Here is a 23,411-nt window from a genome sequence, read left to right as displayed (position 1 = left end):
CCCCTAACCTAGACTTTCTGTGTAGACTTCATTTTGTCCTTCTAAAAACGAGTTTACCTCCTCTATTTTTTTTCTTAGTGTGAGCCTGAGGGTCACTGTTGCTGTGATGAAACACCATGACCAAAAGCAACTCGGGGAGGAGAGGGTTTATTTGACTCACAGTTTTATCTAACAGTTCATCATCAAAAGCAGTTGGGCAGCAACTCAAGCAGAGCAGGAACCTGGAGGCAGGAGCTGACACAAAGGCCCTGGAGGAATGTGCTTGCTCAGCCTGCTCTCTTATAGGATCCAGGACCAGGGATGTCACCATTCACCATCCACACTGAGCTGGGCCCTCCCATGCCAATCACTAATAAAGAAGCTGCCCTACAGGCTTATCTACAGTCCCATTGTCTGGAAGCATTTTCTCCATTGACACTCCCTCCTCTATAACTTGTGTCAAGTTGGCAGAAACCCAGCTAGGACAGTGTGCACGTTGTCATCATTCAAGACCGAAAGACCATGTTAGGGCACTATGGTCAGTTCCAGAAGTAAGGTCACAAGGGAACAGAGCAGTCCTGTCCTCCTGGAGCTGGTCTCGGGCACAGAAAGCACTCAGAATGGGCCTGAGCCTTGAAGAAAGGAGAAACTTGGTAGGGAGTACAGAATGCAGGAGGAGCAGTTAGGGAGACAGCTACAGGAGAGGACACTAAACTGAGTGGGAAGTAGGTGCAGGTGTCCTAAGGGGACTCTGAGGTTAACCAGGAAAGAGCCTTTAGGTAGAGGCAAACTGAAATGAATGGTGCTTCTACTGCCTCACGCTTCCCGACTGCTCAGTGGGGGCAGGTGCACATTAAAGTGGAAGGCTTATTTGTTCGCTGACAGTGATTTGATATTGCTTGCGTTTCAGGGTAGATTACAGGGTTCCCTGAGATTGCACCAGCTCTCCCACCAATACACGGTGCCTACCTTAGCCTAAACTCTTTAAGACAAGCAGGCAAAGGTTATAAGATGATAGTCCCTTATGTGATGTTAACTGTGTAAAATATTTTTTCCCTAAAAGATACCAAAGTAGTGGGGAAAGCATCCCACCCCATTAGACAAGGCAGTAAGCCAGAGCCAAATGGGGAGCCATTGTGTGGAGTCAGACAGCAACAGCTAGGTGATTTGTGCCCCCTGAAATAAGGGACAGGACAGGACCTGTCCTAGGAACTGATTCTGGGAGCTTTTACACATCTATGAGCCTTCTCTGTAAGAAATGCCATCAGAAAGTTTCACATGCCAAGAGTGTTCCGCCCAGACATATCTGGGAACAGAAAGGGATGTTCAAAGCTGGAGAACCAGCTAAAAAAAACAGACTGAAAATTGAGGCAGTATTCCTGGAGATCCCTGGAGTTTGATATGTTTTCTGTGATATAAGCATCCACAAGGTACAGAAAATGAGGGCCAGAGGATGGCACAGCCTGAGACCAAATGTTCAAAGTATAGCCAAGTCTGCAGACCCTGAGGTCTTGCTCACTTTCATCAGTGCCCAAGGAATGGCATCAGATGCGGGTTTGGAGAGTAGCGTCCTCCATATCCCTGAGAATGATGTCACAGGATGGAAGATAATCTAGTATTTCTACTGATTTACATACATAAGAAAGAAATCAAGCTTTACTAACATGAGTAGCATCTGATGTGATTGATGTATTGTTTAAGATCCCCAGGTTCTCTGGGGGCAGGTTGGCTCTGCACAGTGGGTTCATCTTGGCTTTTTCTTTGACTGCTATGTGAGGCCATCATGGTGACTAGCTTTACTGAGCCTTTACATGGTATAGTTTGTGAGGAGAGGAAGAGGAGTGCTTTGAGGTAGACAGAGTCGCACTCTGGAAAGATTTGTTCCCGTGATGGAAAGGGTTGAGAATTTTAAGCTTGTATTTCTTCTACAAATAAGCAAGTGTTCCAAATGTGTTGGCCTATAGTAATCCAAATAGATGTGTGTGGTTTCTATGTAGCAGTTACATGGGCTGCAAAAAAATGTGTCTGGGAGTGCTTGTCTAGGAGCAGTGCAAGGCTCCAGGCTTGATCCTTAGCCCTAGAAAGGGATAGTTGAGCAAGGATGAGTCTTTAAAGAGGGAGCAGTTGGGCTGCAAGGCAGCCCTGTTGGGAGGAGAGGCCAAGGAAGAATGTTATAGCTAATCCTACTTGTCAATTTGACAGGCTCTAGAATCACCTAGAAGACAAACATCTGGGCACATCTGTGAGGGGTTGCCAGATTGTGCTAATGGATGTGGGAAGACCCCTGACTGTGGGGAGCGTCATGCCAGGGTCCCCATAAGAATAAAAGGAAAAGGAGCACTCAGACCCTACACTCACCTCTCTCTGAGGGCAGATGCAGCATCGTCTGCTCCCCTCCCCTCTGCTCTGTCCCTTGCCCACCATGATGGACTGCAATCCGCAAACTGGAAGGCAAAATAAACCTTTTCTTCCTCTAGTGGCTTCTCCTTTGGTATTTGCTCACACCAATGAGAAGGCTAAGAGTTTAATGCCAGCCCGAGCTACTTAGGGAGACCACTTATAACACAAAGGAATTCAAACAAACAAATAAACCACCCTGGATGTAAAGCAAGCCCAGAACCAGGCTGTATTTTCAATCCCATGTACACAGCTCAATAATGAAGTGCGTTAACCACCACGCTCTATCGAAAATGTGATTCATGAGCTTAATATTCACATGCTTTCCGGCACAGTAAATAAGACGAAATTTATTTAAAATACTTCACTTATCCCAAGCTCATTTAGTGTGCTTTACGATCTCTATTAATACAGTAACCTATATTTACATGTTATGTGTAAATAAAGGCATGAGAATGTTTTAGTGGTCATGTGCAAACATTCCAACTGAGCATGCGTGTACGAATAAAGGACTTGGAGCCACTGGGATAGATGATGGCTTAGGCTGATGGCTGAGTTCTCTGAGGCAGTAGAGGCCCCTGAGAGACAGGAAGCATATCAGACTAGGGGGTCACAACCTGAGCTGGCATACAATGCACCCCCATTTTTTAGAGCCCTTCATGATTTTCCTGCAGTTTTTTCTTACTTGGTAATTGTCATTGCACTATAGGGAAGAGTGTTCCTTTCTTGTTATTTAAAATTTACATCAATAGAAACTTGCAGATTCTGAATTGACTCAAAGACTTGTGTGTGTTCCCTAAACAAAGTACACGGGACTAAATCTCTTTAGTGAGTCCGTGTGATTCTTTCAAATGAAAATTCATTAGTCTCTAGTTTCTGAGGTAGGGGAACAGAGAATGCAGTATAGGTGGATATAGAGAATGGAACTTTCTGGTGGCCTGGTGTGGTGGCTTGAACAGGATTTGCCCCCTACTCAAGTTCATATATTTGAATGTTTGGTCACTAGGGGATGGTGATAATTGAGAGGGGTTAGGAGGTGTGGCTTTGTTGAAGTAGGTGTGGCCTCTTGGACGAAGTGGGTCACTTGGGGTGAGCTTTGGGGGTTTCGAAAGCTCAAGTGAGGCCCAGGGTCTCTCTCTTCCTGCTGCCTGCAGATCTGGATGTAAAACCACCATGCTCCCTGCCGTGATGGCAAAGGACTAAACCTCTGAAGCTGCAAGCAAACCCCAGTGAAATGCTTTCCTTTCTCAGCTTTGCAGTCAGTGGTCATGGTGTCTCTTCATAGCCATAGAAACACTGACTAAGCCTGGATTCTTCCAGGGCTGTGGTTTATAGGACCTCCAGGAGTAATCAGAGCTCTGGCCAGTACTCGTGAGCATCCATTTTCTCAGTTGATGGGCAGAAGATGCACTGAAGACAGAATTGGGGTCAGTGGCAGATACCAGAAAACCAGAGATGCTCACTGATTGGATGAGGAAAGTTTGCATGCACACCAAATCTCAAGCTTGTGAAAGGGAAAGAGTGGTTCGTCGTGTTTCTAAGACCCTGGCAGGAGTTGTGTGGTGGAAACATTCCAATACGCTCACCAGGGCAGCGCTACAAATGCCTTAGGAACCGGGATGGGATTTTTGTCAGAAGCATCACTTGTGTGTATGCTAGACGCTTCGACAAGATTGGAAGCATTGAGCTTCTGGTTTCTAAACACTGTTTGATTGACTTTAATGGGAAATAGTTTTGAGTTTCAGAGACTCAAATTCCCTTAGGAGAAAGTTATAAATATTGCTAAATGGATTTGAGTTTGAACAGATTGTGTTCTGATGAGCTCCCCAGGATAAATTAGCTGAAAAATGAGACCCCAGATACTTAATTAAGAAAACTCTAGCTTCAGTAATTGCCTAGAATTCTTGGTCTGGATGCTACATTGCATCTCTCAGAGTTGACGGGAAGGGCTACAAGATTTCTAATATTTATCAATATTTTCTAAAGAATAATTAATCAATATTTATTCAACAAACATGTGTAGGCGCTGCCTATTTGGTTATCTAACATACTGTATAATATAATGTGTATATAAGGTGTCTAGAAAACACACAGATTTCTTTTTTTGTATAGACCTGGGCATTTTTATGTATACACAAATATATTTTTTAAAATTTAGAACAATGAACACCTTTATTACATGAGTTATGAATGATGGTTTATTTGCCTTTCTGGGCTTTGATTTTCCTCAGATAGAACTCCAGCTCCCTGCCTTGTAGCACACAGCCATCTGCTCCGCCACACTGGCCTGGTCTTGAGGCGATACAGGCAAGAAGCTCGCCCCACTGGAACTGCTCCTCCAGAAGACAGCTGATCGTGGCGTTCTTTTTCCTTTCATCATATTTCTTTTGAATTTTCTTTGACCGCTTTTTGATAAATATTTCTTCCTCGGCAGGAGTTAGCTTGACCCCCTTCTTGAGGCCCAGGGGCAGTACACAGTGGGACTTGTACCACTATCGGTACGGTGCGCTGTCAATAAGCACAACGTGGTTCTTCACCAGGGTCTTGGTGCGGACCAGCTGGTCTTTGGATGCATTGTAGACAACACCAATGATCCTTGCTTTGCGAGTATAGCATTCAGAATCCCAGGAAAAGCTCCCCACACCCACTCTCAGGGCACGGTACTTCTTATTTCTTCCTCACACTCGGACTGTGTATACCACGAGGGCCAGTCTTAGCATTGGCAGCAGGCCGTCCCAGCTCATACTCCCGCTTCTTGTGGTTGGGCTTTCGCTTACCTCCGATCCTGCAGCACTTTCGCCAGAGAGATGCCCAATTGCTCTGCACTGGTTCATAATTTTAAAATTCAAAATCTTTATTTTTGTTTTTCAATTACACTTAATTAATTAATTATTGTTTATGGTTTTTCCAGAGAGGGTTTCTCTGTGTAGCCCTAGCTGTCCTGGAACACACTCCATAGACCAGACTGACCTTGAACTCAGAGATCTACCTGCCTCCCAAGTGCTGGGATTAAAGGCGTGCACAACCACCACCCAGCAGTTAATTAATTTATCTGTGTGTGTGTGTGTGTGTGTGTGTGTGTGTGTGTGTGCGCACGCACTTATTTACTGACACGTGCCATGAATTCAAGAGGACAATTTACAGTGGTTGGTCCTCTCTTAAGACCCAGTGGGCTCTGGGAGATCACTGGGTACCTTTACCCAAGAAGCCATCTTCCTGGTCTCCAAACTTAAAATCAGAACACTTCTGGTCCCATGTATTTCAGATAAAGAGCAATCAACAACAGCAGATGTTCTAAACATTCCACCTAACCCACTCCATTTCGCTCTTTTCCTAGTGAATTGTAAGGCTCTTCCTGGTCATGTCTGTGGGCTGGCTCTTACTCTACTTGTATAACTGAAGCTGCTTCTTGTACTATGTGACAAGCCATCTGCTCTGCGGCCTCCAACCCAATGCGTTCCTTCTTGCACCCACCCTATACTTTCTTCTTGTCTCTGCAGCATGAAATTTCTGCTTCGCAGAGGAGTTATCAACATTATGCCAATGCCCACTTACTTCAGCATTTTCTTCTCTCCCTATTCTTCAGGCAGGCCTAACAACTTACTTTCACCCCGGCATAAACTTGAAGAAAATACACTATGACAGCATCAAACTGTACGAGAAGCTGGAAGAAGAAACTGGACAGGTAAATGCTCTTAGTCTGAAGTTGTGTGTGAGGTCAGCCACTCAGATATAGAATCCATGTGCAGCGCTGGCTGAGGTAGAGAAAGAAAGGTTAAGGGAAGAACCGGGGTTGCTTTTAGCACCACTTTAATTTCTTCAAGCATATTACCCATGTAATTAACTAGTCTTCTTTTTTTTTTTAAAGAAAGAGTGTAGTCGGACATTTCTCTCCCACCCACCAGCTACCAAATAATCATTCAGAGGTTCATATTATTTGCAGATGCTTGTTTAATAGCTCAGGCTTGTTACTAGCTAACTCTTACATTTTTTAAGTTAACCCATATTCCTTATTTACACGCTGCCACACGGTGGTACCTTTATTAGCAGGGCACATTCATCTCTTGCTCCCTCTGCATCTGGCTGGTGACTCCTGACTCTGCCTTTCTCCTTCCCATCATACTCAGTTTGGCCACCCCACCTATACTTCCTGCCTGGCTCCTGGCCAATCAGTACTTTATTAAACCAGTTCCAGTGGCAGGGCTTTACAGTGCGCAAGAAGATCATCCCACAGAAGAAGAAATAATAAATAACAATGTTTCAAACGTTGTTTAGTCAGTTCCCATAGCTAGAGAATATAAAGTCGGAGCACTCCAGCAAGTAGATTGCACAGGATTTGACGGTGCGCTGACTGTCGCATGGCTTTAGAAATAGTGCGCTGAGTTCCCTTCCCCGTCTTTGTCTTTTTCCGTTCTCATACTGATTGTGCTCACAAAATAAAAAGTTTCCATGAGCTAAGATCAAAGGCTTCTTAATGTTTTCATGCATTTATTCTGACTGAAGGCCACTGAAAACTCTCCAGAGTCTGCAGGATCAAGACCAAAGACTCAGCAGGGTCTGAAGCTCCCAGCCTTCGTCTCCTGACTTTCTAACATTCTCTTTTGCCTCAATTTCCTTTGCTCATGTGCTTTAATTGTTCTCAACAGTGTATACTTCTGGAATGTTCTGGGTGCTCTCACACCTGTTTTCTAAAATTGCGTTGTTTTCTCCCTTCCTGTTCTATCTAGAACCACCTTTCTGTCAACCTACACAGAAGACCAACCCCTCATGCTTCCAACACAAGCATGCATGCACACTGTTCTAACACAAGCGTGTGTGCACACTGTTCTAACATAAGCGTGTGTGCACACTGTTCTAACACACAGCATGTGTGCACACTGTTCTAACACACAGCATGTGTGCACACTGTTCTAACACACAGCATGAGTGCACACTGTTCTAACACAAGTGTGTGTACACACTGTTCTAACACACAGCATGCATGCACACTGTTCTAACCACAGCATGCATGCACACTGTTCTAACACATGCGTGTGTGCACACTGTTCTAACAAACAGCATGCATACACACTGTTCTAACACACAATATTTGTGCACTCTGTTCTAACACACAACATTCACGCACACTGTTCTAACACACAGTGTGCGTGCACACTGTTCTAACACACTGCCCCACTGTTTCTGTTCCTTTTTCCTGCAGAGTGTGATGTGAGCAACTTTAAGACCAGGACTGTCCTTTTGTTCCATGACCCAGAACCTCACCAAAATTTTTCAAATAGAAAGACTTTAAGAAATGCCAAATGAGTGTTGACTTACAATTGATCTCCCCCGAGCAGCATGTGGACTCTCTGTAACCCCTCCCTAAATCCTCTGGCTTTCTCTTTGTCATGTAGTGCTTCTCCACTCTGCACTTGAGCCCCCAGTCCATGCAATCATATGCTCTTACCTGCCCCACCTTTTCCTGCAGACGGACAGTTCCATCAGTCAGGGGCTCTGCCTCTCTCGTTCACCCTGCACCTCAGGCTTTCGGTGCTGCCTGGCACATAGGAACACAGAGTAAATTGTTCCCGAATGAATACCATTTCATAAGCTGCAAATATATTTTATGTAATTATTATGTTAGCTGCATAGTAAACTTCTCTTTTACCCACCTGAGTTTTCATTGTGCTGGAGAACTGTGTGTGAGTGCCGGGGGGTAGTTTAGTGATGTGCTTTTATTGGAATTATTGTCACAGGTGGTGGGATTCCATCAACCAGGCAGTATCAGACTTGCTACGACTCCTGTAAGGGTAGATGAATTTAAATATCAAATGACCCGGACCAACTGGCATGCCACTGAACAGTATCTTATTGAGCCTGAAAAAATCCAAGAGATGTTCCCTTTACTCAACATGAACAAGGTATTTTTTGTTTGTTTGTTTTGAGACAGGGTTTCTCCATGCATCAACCCTGGCTGTCTGGAACTCTTTTTTTGTAGATCAAGCTGGCCTTGGACTCACAGAGATCCACCTGCCTCTGCCTCCAGAGTGCTGGGATTAAAGGTATGTGCCACCACTGTCCTGCTTGAACAAGGTATTTATTTAAAGGGCAATTTCACTTCGTCAACTTGAACAGAAATTATTTTAATGTATTTTAGGGAGTTCAGTGAATTTACGAGTAAATTTAGTAAGTTAAAAATAAAAATAATCCGTGCATACATTTAGAATGGCAACATTAGAGGATCGATCCTGGAACATGGGCAAAGCACAAGGGGAGCTGTTACCCGATAACATATGCAGGGGCAATGAAAACCCTTTAGTTCTGCCCATGATGACAAAGAGACATTTCAAAGCGTTTCTAGGACTGGATCGCTCAGACTGAAGTTTTATGTACCAGCTGTCTGTTGGGTAACTTCAAAGAGAATGGCATCCTGCTGTAATGGTTCTAGAAAGGGTTTTCTGAATTTTTAAAACTCAAGAAGCCACTTCCCGGCTCCTAGATGCACTTCCCTTTCAGACTGTGCCAGGGGAAGATCTAGATCAACTTTGAATTTCCTGTAGAGAATCAACTGACTGGGAATTTAAAGTTTTTCCCTCCTGGGTGACCATCCTTTCAACATGATGATAGCATATACTTCAGTAGTGTTTATGCAACAGAGACCATGTTAAGCCCCTCCTATGCAAAATCTGGCTATTGTGGCCCAGAAAACAAAATCTTAAACAGTTTACACAGTGGGATGAGTTTGTTCAGTTCAGAATTGCTGGAGGAAAGATTTGAACCCAGGCCCCTGACTTGTGCTGTGCACACGTCCTGGGTATGGGTAGCCAATGAGTTACTTGGGGGAAGCAGACAGTTGTTGCCCTGCTAGTGACTGTCAGTAGTTCCTGTCTCTGAGTGTTTGTGTAAATGTTGTGGGTGCTGGGGCACTGTGCTCTTGTGGGTTTTTACAGAGCATGGAATGCCTTGTCTATGAGTTGATGTGCTAACAGTGTCTTCATTGAAATCACCTCTGCTACGCTACTGAGAATCCATTTATGTCTCTTTAGATGTCAACCCTATGACACTTGCCTAGGAACTCTCATCATTACAGATTTTTCTCAGAGATATTAAGCAATGGAAACACATGGACCAGAGCCAGTGTGCCAAACTGAACAGACATGGGATCACCACAAGGACATGGTCGTGACAAACCACCAGGGTGACATTTGCAAGTAGGCAGGCATGTGAATTCCACTGAAACCCAAAGTCTCTTACACTGGAACCATAAGTACAAAGACTAAATTATAGAAAAGAAACTCAGACAAAGAAGAGTCCAGGCCCGGGTGATATCTTTGATAAATTCTAACAGATACTTGAAGAATTAATACCAATCCCTCACAAAGTCTTCTAAAATTAGAATTGAATACTTCCCGACACAACCTATAAAACTAGTATGTCTCTGACATAAGAACGAGAGAAAAGCATCAGAGGAAAAGACAAGCTATAACCCTTCATGAATATAGATGCAAAGTCTTTCACAAAAATCCAGTAAATTGGAGCAAGGATTCTACAATATAGTCAAATAAAGTGTGTCCCAGGAATGCAAGATTGATTTTAAAACTAAATGTCAATCAATGCAATATAATAACATCACATCAACAAAGGGCAAAGAGCTCAAAATAGTTTAAACAGATGCAGGAAAAAATATTTGTCAAGACTCCGAATTCATGGGTGATGGCAAATTCTTGTCTGATAGCTGAGATCTCATTATAGCATGCCGCTGTGCTGGTCCTGCCAACTCACCTCGTCTCAGTCTGTCCTTTTAGTATTTCTCTCCCAATGCCTAAACTGAAGCCGTACCACAAAGTGGGCGTGCAAGAAGTCATTGCTGAACTATGAACCGAGTATACATTTTCCTCAAGCATATATGTGGGCCTATGAGTGCAGGACAGATGGAAACCTAGTTCTTTTGTACACTAGGCTGCTACTCTAGCACTAGACTACAGTACCAGCCCATTTTTATTTTTTTAATTTTTTGAGACAAGGTCACCCCAAAGCTGCCCAACCTGGCATTGAACTCACTCTGTTCCAAGCAGGTATTGAACTTGAAATTTCCGCCTTGGTCTTCCTAGGAGCTGGGATTACATACCTGCACCACCTGACCAGATGATATCTGATATGCATTAACACGTAATTTTATTTACAGTATTGAATAATTCAATGTGTTGTAACTGATATGTCAGCTAAAATTAGATTTGATTTTAAACATGAGAGATTGAGATAATAATGTTTAAGCGAGTCTATTTAAGCATTTGTCCTGGCTAGTTTTATGTCAACTTGATACAAGCTAAAGTCATCTTAGTGGAGGGAACCTCAGTGAAGAAAATGCCCCCATAAGACCAGGCCGTAGGCAAGCTTGTAAGACATTTTCAAACTAGTGATCCATTTGGGAGGACCCAGCCCATTGTGGGTGGGGCCATCCCTGGGCTGGTGGTCCTAGGTTCTATAAGAAAGCAGGCTGTGGAAGCCATGTGGAGCAAGCCAGTAGCAGTATTTTTCCATGGCCTCTGCATCAGCTCCTGCCTCCATGTTCCTCTCCTGCTTGAGTTCCTATTCTGACTTCCTTTGATGATGATCTGTTATTTAGAAGCCTAAGCTGAACAAACCCTTTCCTCCCCAAGTTGCTTTGGTCATGGTGCTTCATCACAGCAATAGAAACCCTAACTGAGAGTCACGAAGTCATCAAGATTTCAAGGATCAGGTCACCCTCTGGATCACTGTCACTCCTGGGGTGTGGTAACTCTTGTTCTATTATTCCTCAGTGGCAGTTAGAGCTCAGTCATCATATCTGCATACCAGACCCCAGGATGGAGAAAGGAACAAAGATGACACTAGTTGTCTTTTTGGAGTGGCTCGTGGAAGCCACCATATAACCCTTTCCTTTACATTTCTGTCATCTAGAACTTGATATTAGCTTTAGCCACTGTGGCTGGAGACAATAGCTGCCAGCAGATTAGAAACTGTGTTCTTCATTCTTAGGAGCATATGTCCAACTATTGGAGACCATTGCAGGGCTGGATCAAGCTGCTTGTCATTGTGACAAGTCACTCAGCTCTCATTGTGAATCTTGCTTAAGTCTGTGTAGGACTTAGAAAAAAGGTGCTCCCCCTGCTGTCAAGAGGCTTTCCTTCTGTGCTGGGATCAAAACCTTGTGCATGTCAGGCAAGCCCTCTGCTACTCAGCTCTGGACACCTCTAGCCACTGATAGACTTTTAAAGACTGATTTTATTAAACATCTGTTTAGCATGCTATAAAATGCATTGAATAATAAGCAAAGATGGAATAATGACTTTCTTATGGTTGATTTAGATTTTAGCTGGACTGTATAACCCAGGAGACGGGCACATTGATCCTTATTCTCTGACAATGGCCCTGGCTGCCGGGGCTAGGAAATACGGGGCCCTTCTGAAGCATCCTGCACCCGTGACATCTCTGAAGCCCAGGCCAGATGGAACATGGGATGTGGAAACTCCACAAGGATCTATGAGAGCAAATAGAATTGTGAATGCTGCCGGTAAGCCGCCAGTCCCCTCTCGCCTCCAGCCCCCTCTCGCCTCCAGCCCTCTCTCTCCAGATGCCTGGCTTTACCCATCCTCTCCTGTCTCCTCCCCTGGTTTCCATTCCCTTCTATTCTAGATTGTGTTTCTCTTTTCAGTTTTTATCTTTACTGTACTGGTTACGCTCATGATCAAATTCCAGGGACTAAGGATGTAGTTCAGTTTGCAGAGTGCTTCTCTGGTATGCATGAAGCCCTTGGGTGAGAAGTCCAAGGCCTTTCTTGACTATGCAGGGAGTTTGAGATCAGCCTGGGATACCTGAGATCTTGCCTCAAAACAAATAACCAAGCAAGCAGACAAACCTGAATTCCACTGCTCCAATTTCTTACCATGTGACTTGTTCTAAGTTTATCTTTTAAGGCATATTTGATCATTTCTGCTCTCATTCTCTCTCTTATTCAAAGATTACTTTGACTTGTCAAAACTCTTAAGCTTTACCTTTCAGAACATTATTGAACACATTATAAAACTTGCCTAAAAAGTAGAAGCAACTGAACACAAGTCAGGCCTTAAACTGCTCTTTCCCCCCAACTCCTCTGTCCCGTTGTCCTTGGGAACCTCTAGTCCAAGTTATCTTAGAAGAGTAGTCTTGGAAATCATTCATTCCACCAAGGCCACCTGATAAGTTCTTTGTAAATTTGCAGTGTCTTATGGTCGCCTGAATTTACTCCTAAAACCGTTTGACTACTTTCACAGCGGCAGCAAAGACTGAGACCTCCATGTCCAGTTCCTGGGGCAGACATTAGTAACCAACAACTGCGCTCATGTTCGGCGAGCTTGCTCAGAGGCCCGCTGTGTTTGGTTTCAGCGTACTGCTTCAGGGAGTCGTGCAGCCATAATGTGTATTTTGAGAAGTAACTCTCAGTTTAACACATTTACCCACTGCTTTTCTAAAATGGATACAATTACTTACATAATAGGGAACTATGGCAACACTTGTTACTGTGATATTAGGGCCTTTTTGAAGAGGGAAGTGAGAACTGCTCCAAAGAGACCTGAGCTCAGCCGGGAACTGGACATCGGGTGGCGTTTTCTACGTATTTGTGAGATTCTGAGGTGATGACCTTAGAAAGCAACACCGAGAACCCTGAGAAAAGGCTGTCTGATAAAGCAAAGCAGCCTACAAACCACAATCCCCGAGAACCTAGACAACAAGGAGGACCCTAAGAGAGACGTACATGGATCTAATCTACATGGGAAGTAGAAAAAGACAAGATCTCCTGAGTAAATTGGGAGCATGGGGACCGTGGGAGAGGATTGAGGGGGAGGGGAGTAGGAAAAATATATAGCTCAATAAAAACAAAAATAGAATAAAATAATACCATTAAAAAAAAAAGGCTGTCTGAGCTGCCCAGGAAGACAATCTCTAGGGATCTCATTCTAACAATAGTCAGCCATTCAAGGAATAGCTGTCCTTCCTGCACGGTTTTTGCCCCTCCAAGCTGTCCAATCAGCTTTACTGTCTCTCTGTGGTGTTCCAGGAAGCTCATGCTGAAACCTGTGTGAACTGGCCTGCCTCACTTCTCAACTCTTTATCCCATTCACACCAAATCTCTCACTACCTCTAATCCATCCCTCCCTCCCAGTTTCTCTTCCTTTTCCTCCCTGGGCAGAAGTCACTGATTACATATTAGTAACCCCTGGGAAGTATGGAGGAGTGTGTGTGTGTGCGCGCGCACGTGTGTGCACGTGTGCGTGTGTGTGTGTGTGTGTGTGTGTGTGTGTGCGTGTGTGTGTTTTCAAAGAACCTTTCTAACGGCTGGAGGCATTCTGAAAGGTCAGCCTTGGTGTTGGTAACCGTTGGGGGTGCAGAGATCCGGACACGCCACTCTCGTAGCGCTGATGCTGTTTTAATAACATCAGTTTTATGAATAAAAGCAAGAATCGCGTTAATGGTTTCAGAACGCGGCAGCTGGAATGTTTCCCAGAGTTACCCAGTGAAACCAAGATGCCACACACCGTCGGGCAAAGTCCTCAGGGTGGCTCTGGAATCCTCCTGAAGGAACCAGGATGCAGAGTTGGAAACGGTCGCACTGTGGGAGATGTAGGGGCTGCTGAGTCTTTGGAATGCCCATAGGGAGTGGGAGAGAATAAAGGCCTGCGCGTTTGCTGCTGTGTTTCTAGTTTTGTCCAGGGCACAGGCGCTCTGGTCCAGAGACACATGCTTGGCCAAGCCTCTGCTTGAGGCAAGTTACCAATTTAGAAAAGTTAATAATGCCTTCTCAGAAAGTTATTGTGGACAGTAAAATATGAAATACTCTAAAAACATTAGTTACAGTGATAATAATTAGGGCTGCAATGCCTATTTCCTTGAGAGTTTATGCCTATGTCTGGGAAACATTAACCAGCATCAAGTATCATGGCTTCTTGGTGCTAATCATAAGATTATTCCTTTATTCTGCCCTGAAACCATCTAGCAAACATTTGCTAGGAAATGGCTTCCCAAGGAACTTGATTGTTAAGTGAGGGTACCTGGGAATCACCTTGGAAGGTTTCTCAGGCTTCAGAAAGATTCTAATTTAGAGAGTCTAGCTGGGGGCTAGCAAGGTGTATTTATTATATGTGTTTTGTTTTTGAAATGCTGGGGATTGGGCCCAGGGCCTTGTGCAGGTTAGGCTTGTTGTCTTAGGGTCGCTATTGCTGTGGAAAAACACCATGACCAAAAGCAATCTGAGGAGCAAAGGGTTTATTTCATTTTATACTTCCCCATCGCTGTGGGAAGTCAGAGCAGGGACCCAGAGGCGGGAACTGAAGCAGAAGCCACACAAGAGCACTGCTTACCTACGAGACTTACTCAGTTTGTTTTCTTATACACCCCAGGACCACCAGCCCAGGGATGGCACCACCCACATGGATGGGCCCGCCCACATCCATCGCTAATTTAAAAAATGCTCCGCAGGCTTGTATATAGCCAATCTTACAGAGACATTTCCCCAGTTGGGGTTCCCTTGTCCAAAACTAGCCAGGATACTAGTGTTCTAGCACTGAGCTATATTCCTGGTCTAGAAACTGTATTTTAACTGTATTGTCTGTTTCTAGATGATTTTCCAAGTCCTTTTCTTTGGCTGTGGTGGTGGTGGTGGGGTTGCGGGTTGCTGCTGAGGACTGAACCCAGGGCCTCATTCACTCTAAGAACTGTGCCCTGAACTACACTCTACACTTCATTTATTTATGTACTTAATTTTGCATCGAACTAAGGCCTTGTTAAATTGCCAGGTAGCCTCAACCTGTATAGAATGCAAATGCAAGTTGGGTTTTTTTGTTTTGTTTTGTTTTGTTTGGTTTTGTTTGGTTTGGTTTGGTTTGGTTTGGTTTAGTTTTTCGAGACAGAGTTTCTCTGTGGCTTTGGAGCCTGTCCTGGAACTAGCTCTTGTAGACTAGGCTGGCATTGAACTCACAGAGATCCTCCTGCTTCTGCCTCCTGAGTGTTGGGATTAAAGGCATGCACCACCACTGCCCGGATGCAAATTGGCTTTAAACTTGAAACTGTTTTCATCCTCTGAGATCCAGGATTACAGGTGTGCCCACCTCATGGGGCTGACACAGCTCCTGAGAACCAGTCCTAGCCCTAAGGGGAGTGTGCTGACCATATTTGCTCCCCGTGTCTTCTCCTTCTCTCTCCTCCTCCTCTTCTCATCCTTCATCTCTCCTCCTCTCCCAGTCCTCCTCCCTTGTCATTCCCTCTTTTTCCCCAACTCTCCTCTCCTGCCTTCCCCTCCCCTCCCCTCTCTTTCCCTCACTCCCCTCTCCTGCCCTCCCCTCCCCTTCCTTTGCCTTTCTTCCCACCCCTCTCCTGTCCTCCCCTCCTCTTCCCTTCTTTTCCCTCCTCCCCTCTTTTTGCCCTCCCCTCCCCTCCCCTCTTTTCCAGTTTTCCTTTTTGTGTGACCCTAGTTGTGAGCGAGCAGGGCTGAGGAGGGTTCTCAGTGCTTCCAACATCTTAGCATGCAACAGGCTAACTGCCCTTTATTACCCAGAACTTTATAAATGAACTGGATTCTACTTTAGTCCATCTCTTGCTTGGGCCCAGAGACACAGCCCAGGGACACAGCACCGCACAGGGACTGGGCCTAGACACACAGAAGCCACTCACTATGAAGTGAAGCTTCTCGTGCACGGTAAGGAAAGTGCCTCTTCACCCTGTTTCCAGTTGATTCATCATACCTGAGAAAACTTTGTAAATTTTATCTAAGAATTTTCCTAGTAATACCAATCAGGAAGTGAATGAATGATGCTGACACGGAGCCTAGTGTTTATCCAGAAAGAGTTGCCGGGCGGTGGTGGCACACGCTGTTAATCCCAGCACTCAGGAGGCAGAGGCAGGCAGATCTCTGTGAGTTTGAGGTCAGCCTGGTCTAAAGAGTGAGTTCCAGGACAGGCTCCAAAGCTACAGAGAAAAGCCCTGTTGCTGCATTTTGCCTGTCACTGTATCAGATGAGAGAGACCTCCATTGTCACTGTGTACGAGGCATTTTAAAGACGTGAATTGGGTCATGAATCAACCTCCCTTCAACCTAACCTCCTTCCTTCCAACCACTGTAGTTTTGCATGACTGGCTCTGTGCTCTTTTAAACAGAGGTCGTTTCCAGTGCTCACCTTTCTGGGCCCTTCATTTGCTTCCTTTCAGAATGCTTTTTCTGTGCTTGACTCTCCCCTTTGACCTTGGTTGCTGAGTGCTCTTGCAGGAGTCGAAGTATAAGACTAAGTCAATAAACAGAAAAGGCGGCTTCTCAGCTACCAGCACCAAAGGGTAAACGGTGTGGAGCCTGTGGGATTTAAAGCAATACAGTTAGTTGAGATGCGGGCAAACATGTATACTTTATTTTAATGATAAAATGCATGAATAAGCAAGGCATCGGACTCAGTAATTTATAATTATATTTGAATAGAACAGAATTTATCTTCTTCAATTTATGCTTTTAATCGAAATAACTAGATTGGGGATACTGTAGTACTTTGAATTACTTGGCTAAGTATTTGACTTTAGATTTTAAAACTGTCTTAGTGTGTATAACGACAATATATAGCTTTGCGATATTAGCTTACGATGGATGTCCTGACAGTGGTAATTCACACCTTTCTACAAGAAACAATAAATTAAGTCTCTAAATTATTTAAGACCAGCAAAGGTCTCAGATGCCCACAGATTGGATTCCAAGTTTACAAAGGGCAGCCTGTGGGGGGTGATTACTCAAGAGTGACACCTTGACAAGCCAGACCGAAAAAAAAAAAAAAAAAAAAAAAAACACAGAGCAAGCCTATAGATGGCGTTTGCTTAAGTGGAAACAAACGCTAGCTGCAAACCGGGCCTGCTCTGGGCTCTCGGGCTGACTCCTGGGTATTTCCGTACCTAGCCTTGAACTATGTGACGACGAAAATCTTAGAACCTCTTGCCAGGAAAAGAAAAGAAAGCAGAAACAGAAACGGTTGAAATTTTAAACCACACCCAAAGAAAAGCAGTAATTGAGAGGGTTTGCTGTCCTCTGATAATTACTCAAAGCTACTAGGAAACAAGCTGCTCAACAAAAATCCCTCCCTACAAATAATTAATTGGTTGGTGAAGCTACACCACGTCTTTGTCAAACACACACACACACACATACACACACACACACACACACACACACACACATATACACACACACCCCCACACACACATACACACACACCCCCACACACACACATACACACACCACACACACACACATACACACACACACATACACACACACATACACACACACATACACACACATACACACACATACACATACACCCCCACACACACATACACACACATACACACACACCACACACACACATACACACACACATACACACACATACACACACACACATACACACACACATACACACACACCCCCACACACATATACACACCCCCCCACACACACATACATACACACATACACACACACCCACACACACATACACATACACACACACATACACACACCCCCACACACACACATACACACATTGATAATTCTAGATACTGAAATACCTTTTTATTGGTAAAGCTGTGGTGTTTATTTAAGATAATGTCTTGCTAGCTGGGTGTCGTGACTCATGTCTCTCTGTAGTCCTGGTCTGGGGAGGTGCAGGCCAGAAGTTCAGAAGGTTCAGTGTCAGCCTGGGCATATTAAGTCTTTGAGGCTAGCTCTGGCTACATGTAACCCCATGATTAAAAAAAAAAGACAGAATGAGAGAGAGAGAGAAAAGCATTTAGATTTGATGCTCATAGTCGCTACGGTCTCTCAGACACTCGTGTCCAGGTCTAACCTTGGGAACTGATGTGCCCTATCTCCATTTTGCTGTTTTCCTTTCTGCAGTGCTAGAGATGAGCTCAGGGCCTCACACGCATGCCCGAAAGTCTCACCACTGAGCTTCCCCACCAGTTTCTTCTTGTTCTTTGACTACGGGGCTTTCCAAGAGGCAGCTTCACAATCTCACTGCTACTCTTGAAGTGGCAGAAACTTAGTGCATTCTTGCTACCAAAGTACATAGACCAAGGTCAACAGAAGAGCCTTGCGTCTGTGGGATTTTAGGCATTCACTTTTGTGATGCTCACAAATCCTTAGGGGTTGGGGATATGGCTCAGTGGCAGAGCTTCCCTTAGCAAGCCTGCACAAGGCCTTTGGTTTGATCTCCAGCACCGAACCAAATAAACAATGGTGTTTCCAAATACAAATTACCATATCAATGTCATAGGTATATGTATACATGTGATGATGTCTTTAAAATAGTTTTCTCTCTTAAGGATTTTGGGCTCGTGAAGTAGGTAAAATGATTGGACTAGAGCATCCTCTCATCCCTGTTCAACATCAATATGTCGTCACATCAACCATACCGGAAGTGAAAGCTTTGAAACGAGAGCTTCCGGTACTCCGCGACCTGGAAGGATCCTACTACCTCCGACAGGAAAGGGACGGGCTCTTGTTTGGGCCATACGAAAGTCAGGAGAAGATGAAGCTTCAGGCCTCCTGGGTCACTCACGGAGTCCCTCCAGGTGGGTTCAGCAAATGAAGGTACAAAGGTCAGAGAAGATGGATCAACTCCCCGTGGCTGGGAGCCAGGTAGAGAACAAGACCCCAGTGCTACCCTTCAGGTGTCTAGGATGGCATGAGGGAGGGGTTGGAGGTGACTCTGTGAAGAGTCAGCAGACCTGAGGAAAGGGCTGAGGAGAGAAGCTGACGCTAGAGATGGGGGTGCTGGCAAAGGTCCTCTCACCATGCCAACTGTCTGCCAAGTCCTTTCCCTCAATCTGCCCACTTGGTCTGGTTTCAAGATCTGAACACAGATTCGTGTGCTATGACAGTTGTCCACACTGCAAGTGCCCAAGACAGGATCTCCAGCCTACAAAGAATGCAGGCCAGAGTGCCCAATCAAGTTGGAACAATGGGCAGAGGTCCTCCTGCACCTCACTAGCACTGACGAATCAGAGCTCTGGGCTGCAGCAAGAGGGGCCATGATTCTAGTTCCGTAGGCAAGAAGGGCCAGGGTTTTTTGTTTTGTTTTTCTTTTTTTTTTTCATCCATGAGACATTTCCATGAAGCCAAATCAAGAATTGGGTTATCTAGGCAGACGCCCCTAGTTTAACCTTGTGTGTGTGTGTCCCTGTATGTAGGTGCATATATGTACAGATGTATGTACATTAGAAGCCCAGAGTACATCCTTTGGTGTCATTCCCCAGGCACACAGTCTCTATGTTATTTGTTGGAATAGGTCTCTCCCTGGCCAGGAACTCATCAGAAGAAGGCTAGATGGCCAGTGAGCCCTAGGAATTCACTTGGTCTCCACCTCCCTAGTGTTGGGGTTGCAAGTACATAAGTACATGCAGCCATGCCCAGCTCTATCTATCTATCTATCTATCTATCTATCTATCTATCTATCTATCTATCTATCTATCTAATCTATTTATTTATCCATCCATCCATCCATCCATTTATCTAATCTATCTATGCATCTAATTTATTTAAAACATGGGCTCTGGGTTGAACTTAGGTCCTTGTGCTCACAGGCCAGCTCTTTTCTAGGCAGAGCCATCTCCCCATCCCTCTAGTTTCAGCCTGAGAAAGCAGCTAATCTATGGTTTGGTTTGGGCACTGAAACATTTGAGGCAATGTGAAGAAAGGTAAGTGTATTTTCTGGAATTGTCTGTTGATAGGCAGTTTGGGGCAGAGAACTTATCCTCCCTCCCACGTACCAGGAAAGGATTTCTAGCCCACCTTGCCCCCTGCAGAGGCTGGTCCAGCAGCCAGAGGGCTTTGGTTTTGCTGAGTGGACCCTGCACATCTGGGCCTGAGCACAATTGATCCTGACTTCAGAATGAGAGCTGGGTGGCTAGGGAGGTTAGTATGGGGAGCAGCTCTGTCCCCATCCTGCCCAAGCTGTGGCTTTTTTGCCAAATAAATGCCAAACAAATATTTAAATAATCCTAGCTGGAGGGAGAGTGGACTGTACGTTGTGCTTGACATGGGTGTCCACGTGACCCAGTGTAACCATGCTCGCTTGGAGGTTCCATGCCTCTGCCCTGACCTGCAATTCTCAAGAAGGGCTGGGAGAACCTGGTGGATGCTATGTGGGCGAACGTCATGAAGTTTATCTGTGGCCATGTGTTTAGTCACAGTGACTTCTAGGACAAGCAGAAGGTAATCGTTGTGCAAGACTCACCTCTGCACACAGAGCTCTAGCCTGCAGATGCACATGGGAGCTCTAGCCTGCAGATGCACATGGGAGCTCTAGCCTGCAGATGCACATGGGAGCTCTAGCCTGCAGATGCACATGGGAGGCTGCAGGGAAGGGAGAGTTAAAAGCGCTCTTAAGTCCTCCATCCTGGATCCTGGAGCCGTGGTGCTCATTCTCCAGGGTCCTGGAATAACTGTATACTCCATTTGCTCTCCCTTTTATGTTAATTGAAAGATAAAAAAAATCAAAAATAAAAAACTCCTGACAAACCAAACTATTAATAACAATTGCATCAAATATTGGGGGCTAAGCGCCAAGCATAAATTTCAATTTCTATTTACTAAAATGATGACTTTGTTTTAGAAAGGAATAGCATTATTGTTCCCAGGAATATTGTGGGTACTCACGTGGGGATAGTGAGTGCCAAGTTTAGGCTTAATACCTTTTACATTGATTGATAGGTATATGTGGACATTTAAATGCCATGGTACATGTGTGGGGGTCAAGGAATGATTTTCAGGGGTTAGTTCTTTCCTAGGGAATGAGCTCAGGTTGTCAGGTTTGGGGGCAAATGCTGTTACGCCGAGTCATCTCACTGGCCCTGAGTTTAGCGTCTAAAGACAAAGGAATGTCTGCCTTACAGGCACCTGTTGCAGAGATGGCATCGCTTTGAGACCTTCTGTATGCAACATTCTAACCATAGTGGTCTGTCTCTCTAGGCTTTGGAAAAGAACTTTTTGAGTCTGACCTGGACCGGATCACGGACCACCTAGAAGCTGCCATGGAAATGATTCCTGTTTTGAAAAAGGCAGACATCATCAATATCGTCAATGGCCCCATCACCTACTCTCCCGACATTCTGCCTATGGTGGGGCCCCATCAGGGGGTCAGAAACTACTGGGTGGCCATAGGCTTTGGGTGAGTAGCACCCTGATGTTTGACATGTCTTGAAGAAGCACTTACTTTAGCTAAACCCTATATCAAAGTCCCAGAATGGAATACGAAGAGCTGACGGAGGATGGGGAAGCAGTGGAGTGGGGAGGAAGGCAAGGGTGGGATTGTCTCCTTTTGATGACCAAGGAATGAACAGGAACTAATCACATAATGGGCTAAGCACTTATGTGATAAAGCTTAGCACACAGAGGCAATCACTGTCTGAAACTCTCTTCACGTCTTTCCTGACCTTCCATTCTTTGTGTCTCTTTTTATGCCGTTGACTTCCAATGGGTCAATTTGCCCCAATTGGACAAGAATATTTTCATAACAGAATGTGACATATTCGAAGTATCAAATGGATAGCATGTCTTATGTGTTTTCACCGTAATTCCTGTTTGTCTAACGTGATTTACTTCCGTGTAACTTCCTCGGCTGCTTCCTACTTAAGATTCCACTCCTTGCCCGTGTTTCATTTCTAATATTTGTCCCATTAATATGCTGAATATTGATGCCAAGCTCACTTCACCATCATATCACAGTTTCTAATATTCTAGTTTTCTTCTCTATTCTATTTGGCTGTTTGTTCAGATCATCTTTAATGATTGCAGCTCTGTGCCGGGGCTCATGCTGCAAGTACCAATTGATGCCTTTGTGTTCTCCTTGGGAACTAATTTGGTGACAGTCAAGGTGCAGCCATGTTTCTAAAGGAGTGCAATTGTGGGGAGAGCATTTTGCTTTCTGCCGAATTCCTCTCACACTTCTCAGAGGCAAAGTGCAGGCTGTGAAGTCACTATAGTTTGGGGGATGCCAGGGTTCTCTTGTGAGGGTTTTTTTAAATATATGGGAATGGGGGGGGTCTCACAATTAAATATCAATTCCCTTGGTTCTCTCCCTATGACTCTCACCCCATCCAGTTTCTCAAAAGTTCCTTTTTATGGAACCACAGATAAACCCATATTTAAAGACTTTTTTGGATAAGGATGGGCAGGTAGACCCACATAAAGCCTACCGGGAACTGTGATTCTGACATCATAATATGTGTAGTTTAAAGCATCCTAGGGGGGTGGGGACTATAACTCAGTTGGTAGAGTCCCAGCTTAACATGCAAAAAGCCCTGGGTTTGATCCTCAGTACCCTACAAACCAGGTATAGTGCTATATCCCTGTGATCCCAGAGCTAGGAAGGGGGAAAATGGGGAGATCAGAAGTTCAAGGCCACTCTCAGCTAGATAGTCAGTCTGAGGCCAGCCGGGGTTACATGAGACCCCAATGCATCTTCTTGTGGGAACAGGGAAAGGCAGCCCTTCCCCTCCAAGGGACCTGCTAGTTACAAATTACAGAGGCCATGTCCCCTTCTGCCCTCTCCCGCAAGCCCCCACTGAGTGCCTGCCCCTGTTGGAGTGCTTCTAAGTACAAGATCCCTTGCATAGAGGCCACCACTTAAGAGAATCAGCACTACTCTGAGTTGAGAAGAGATGGAGGGGCATCTCCCACAGAGTTTCCTGTCACAGGATAATCACAGTTCAGAAGGCAGGTGAGGGCCAACCAATCCGCACTAAAGCGAGCATCCTTACTAGCTGGCAGCCACAGGCTACCTGGAGGTCTGGTTTCCCTCAGGGTGGAACTGTGAAAGCATACCAGCGATCAAGCCACGTGCCTTCATTTGCATCCCAGACCACGCACTGATATGTTTTTGAGGGAAAAAATGTACAGCATAACGATTATATTACCTGTGTGTTTTCACGGGCCTCGGTGATCCAACTCTGATGGCCTGTAAGCTGTTTGAACATGTTTTACCCATTTGAACGTACCTCATCTGT

At 44.9% G+C, this 23,411-nt stretch overlaps 1 protein-coding gene and 1 pseudogene across 2 annotated transcripts in view; one reads left to right on the top strand and one right to left on the bottom strand.

Annotated features, from left to right (window-relative positions):
• Dmgdh (dimethylglycine dehydrogenase) overlaps nt 1–23,411 on the top strand; it is a 64,749-nt gene that overhangs the window by 4,955 nt on the left and 36,383 nt on the right. For both annotated transcript variants that reach the window (XM_038323569.1, XM_038323570.1), the window contains exons 3-7: nt 5,963–6,061; nt 8,112–8,276; nt 11,704–11,908; nt 18,729–18,977; nt 21,376–21,574. In XM_038323569.1, coding sequence (XP_038179497.1) covers nt 5,963–6,061; nt 8,112–8,276; nt 11,704–11,908; nt 18,729–18,977; nt 21,376–21,574 — 917 coding nt within the window. The remainder of the gene's footprint in view (nt 1–5,962; nt 6,062–8,111; nt 8,277–11,703; nt 11,909–18,728; nt 18,978–21,375; nt 21,575–23,411) is intronic.
• Nucleotides 4,575–5,912, bottom strand: LOC119808809 (annotated as a pseudogene).

The sequence above is a fragment of the Arvicola amphibius genome, chromosome 3, assembly GCF_903992535.2.
Source record: "Arvicola amphibius chromosome 3, mArvAmp1.2, whole genome shotgun sequence".
Taxonomy (NCBI): domain Eukaryota; kingdom Metazoa; phylum Chordata; class Mammalia; order Rodentia; family Cricetidae; genus Arvicola; species Arvicola amphibius.
The sequence above is the reverse complement of the archived record's forward strand: the minus strand, read 5'-3'. Positions and strand labels throughout refer to the sequence as shown.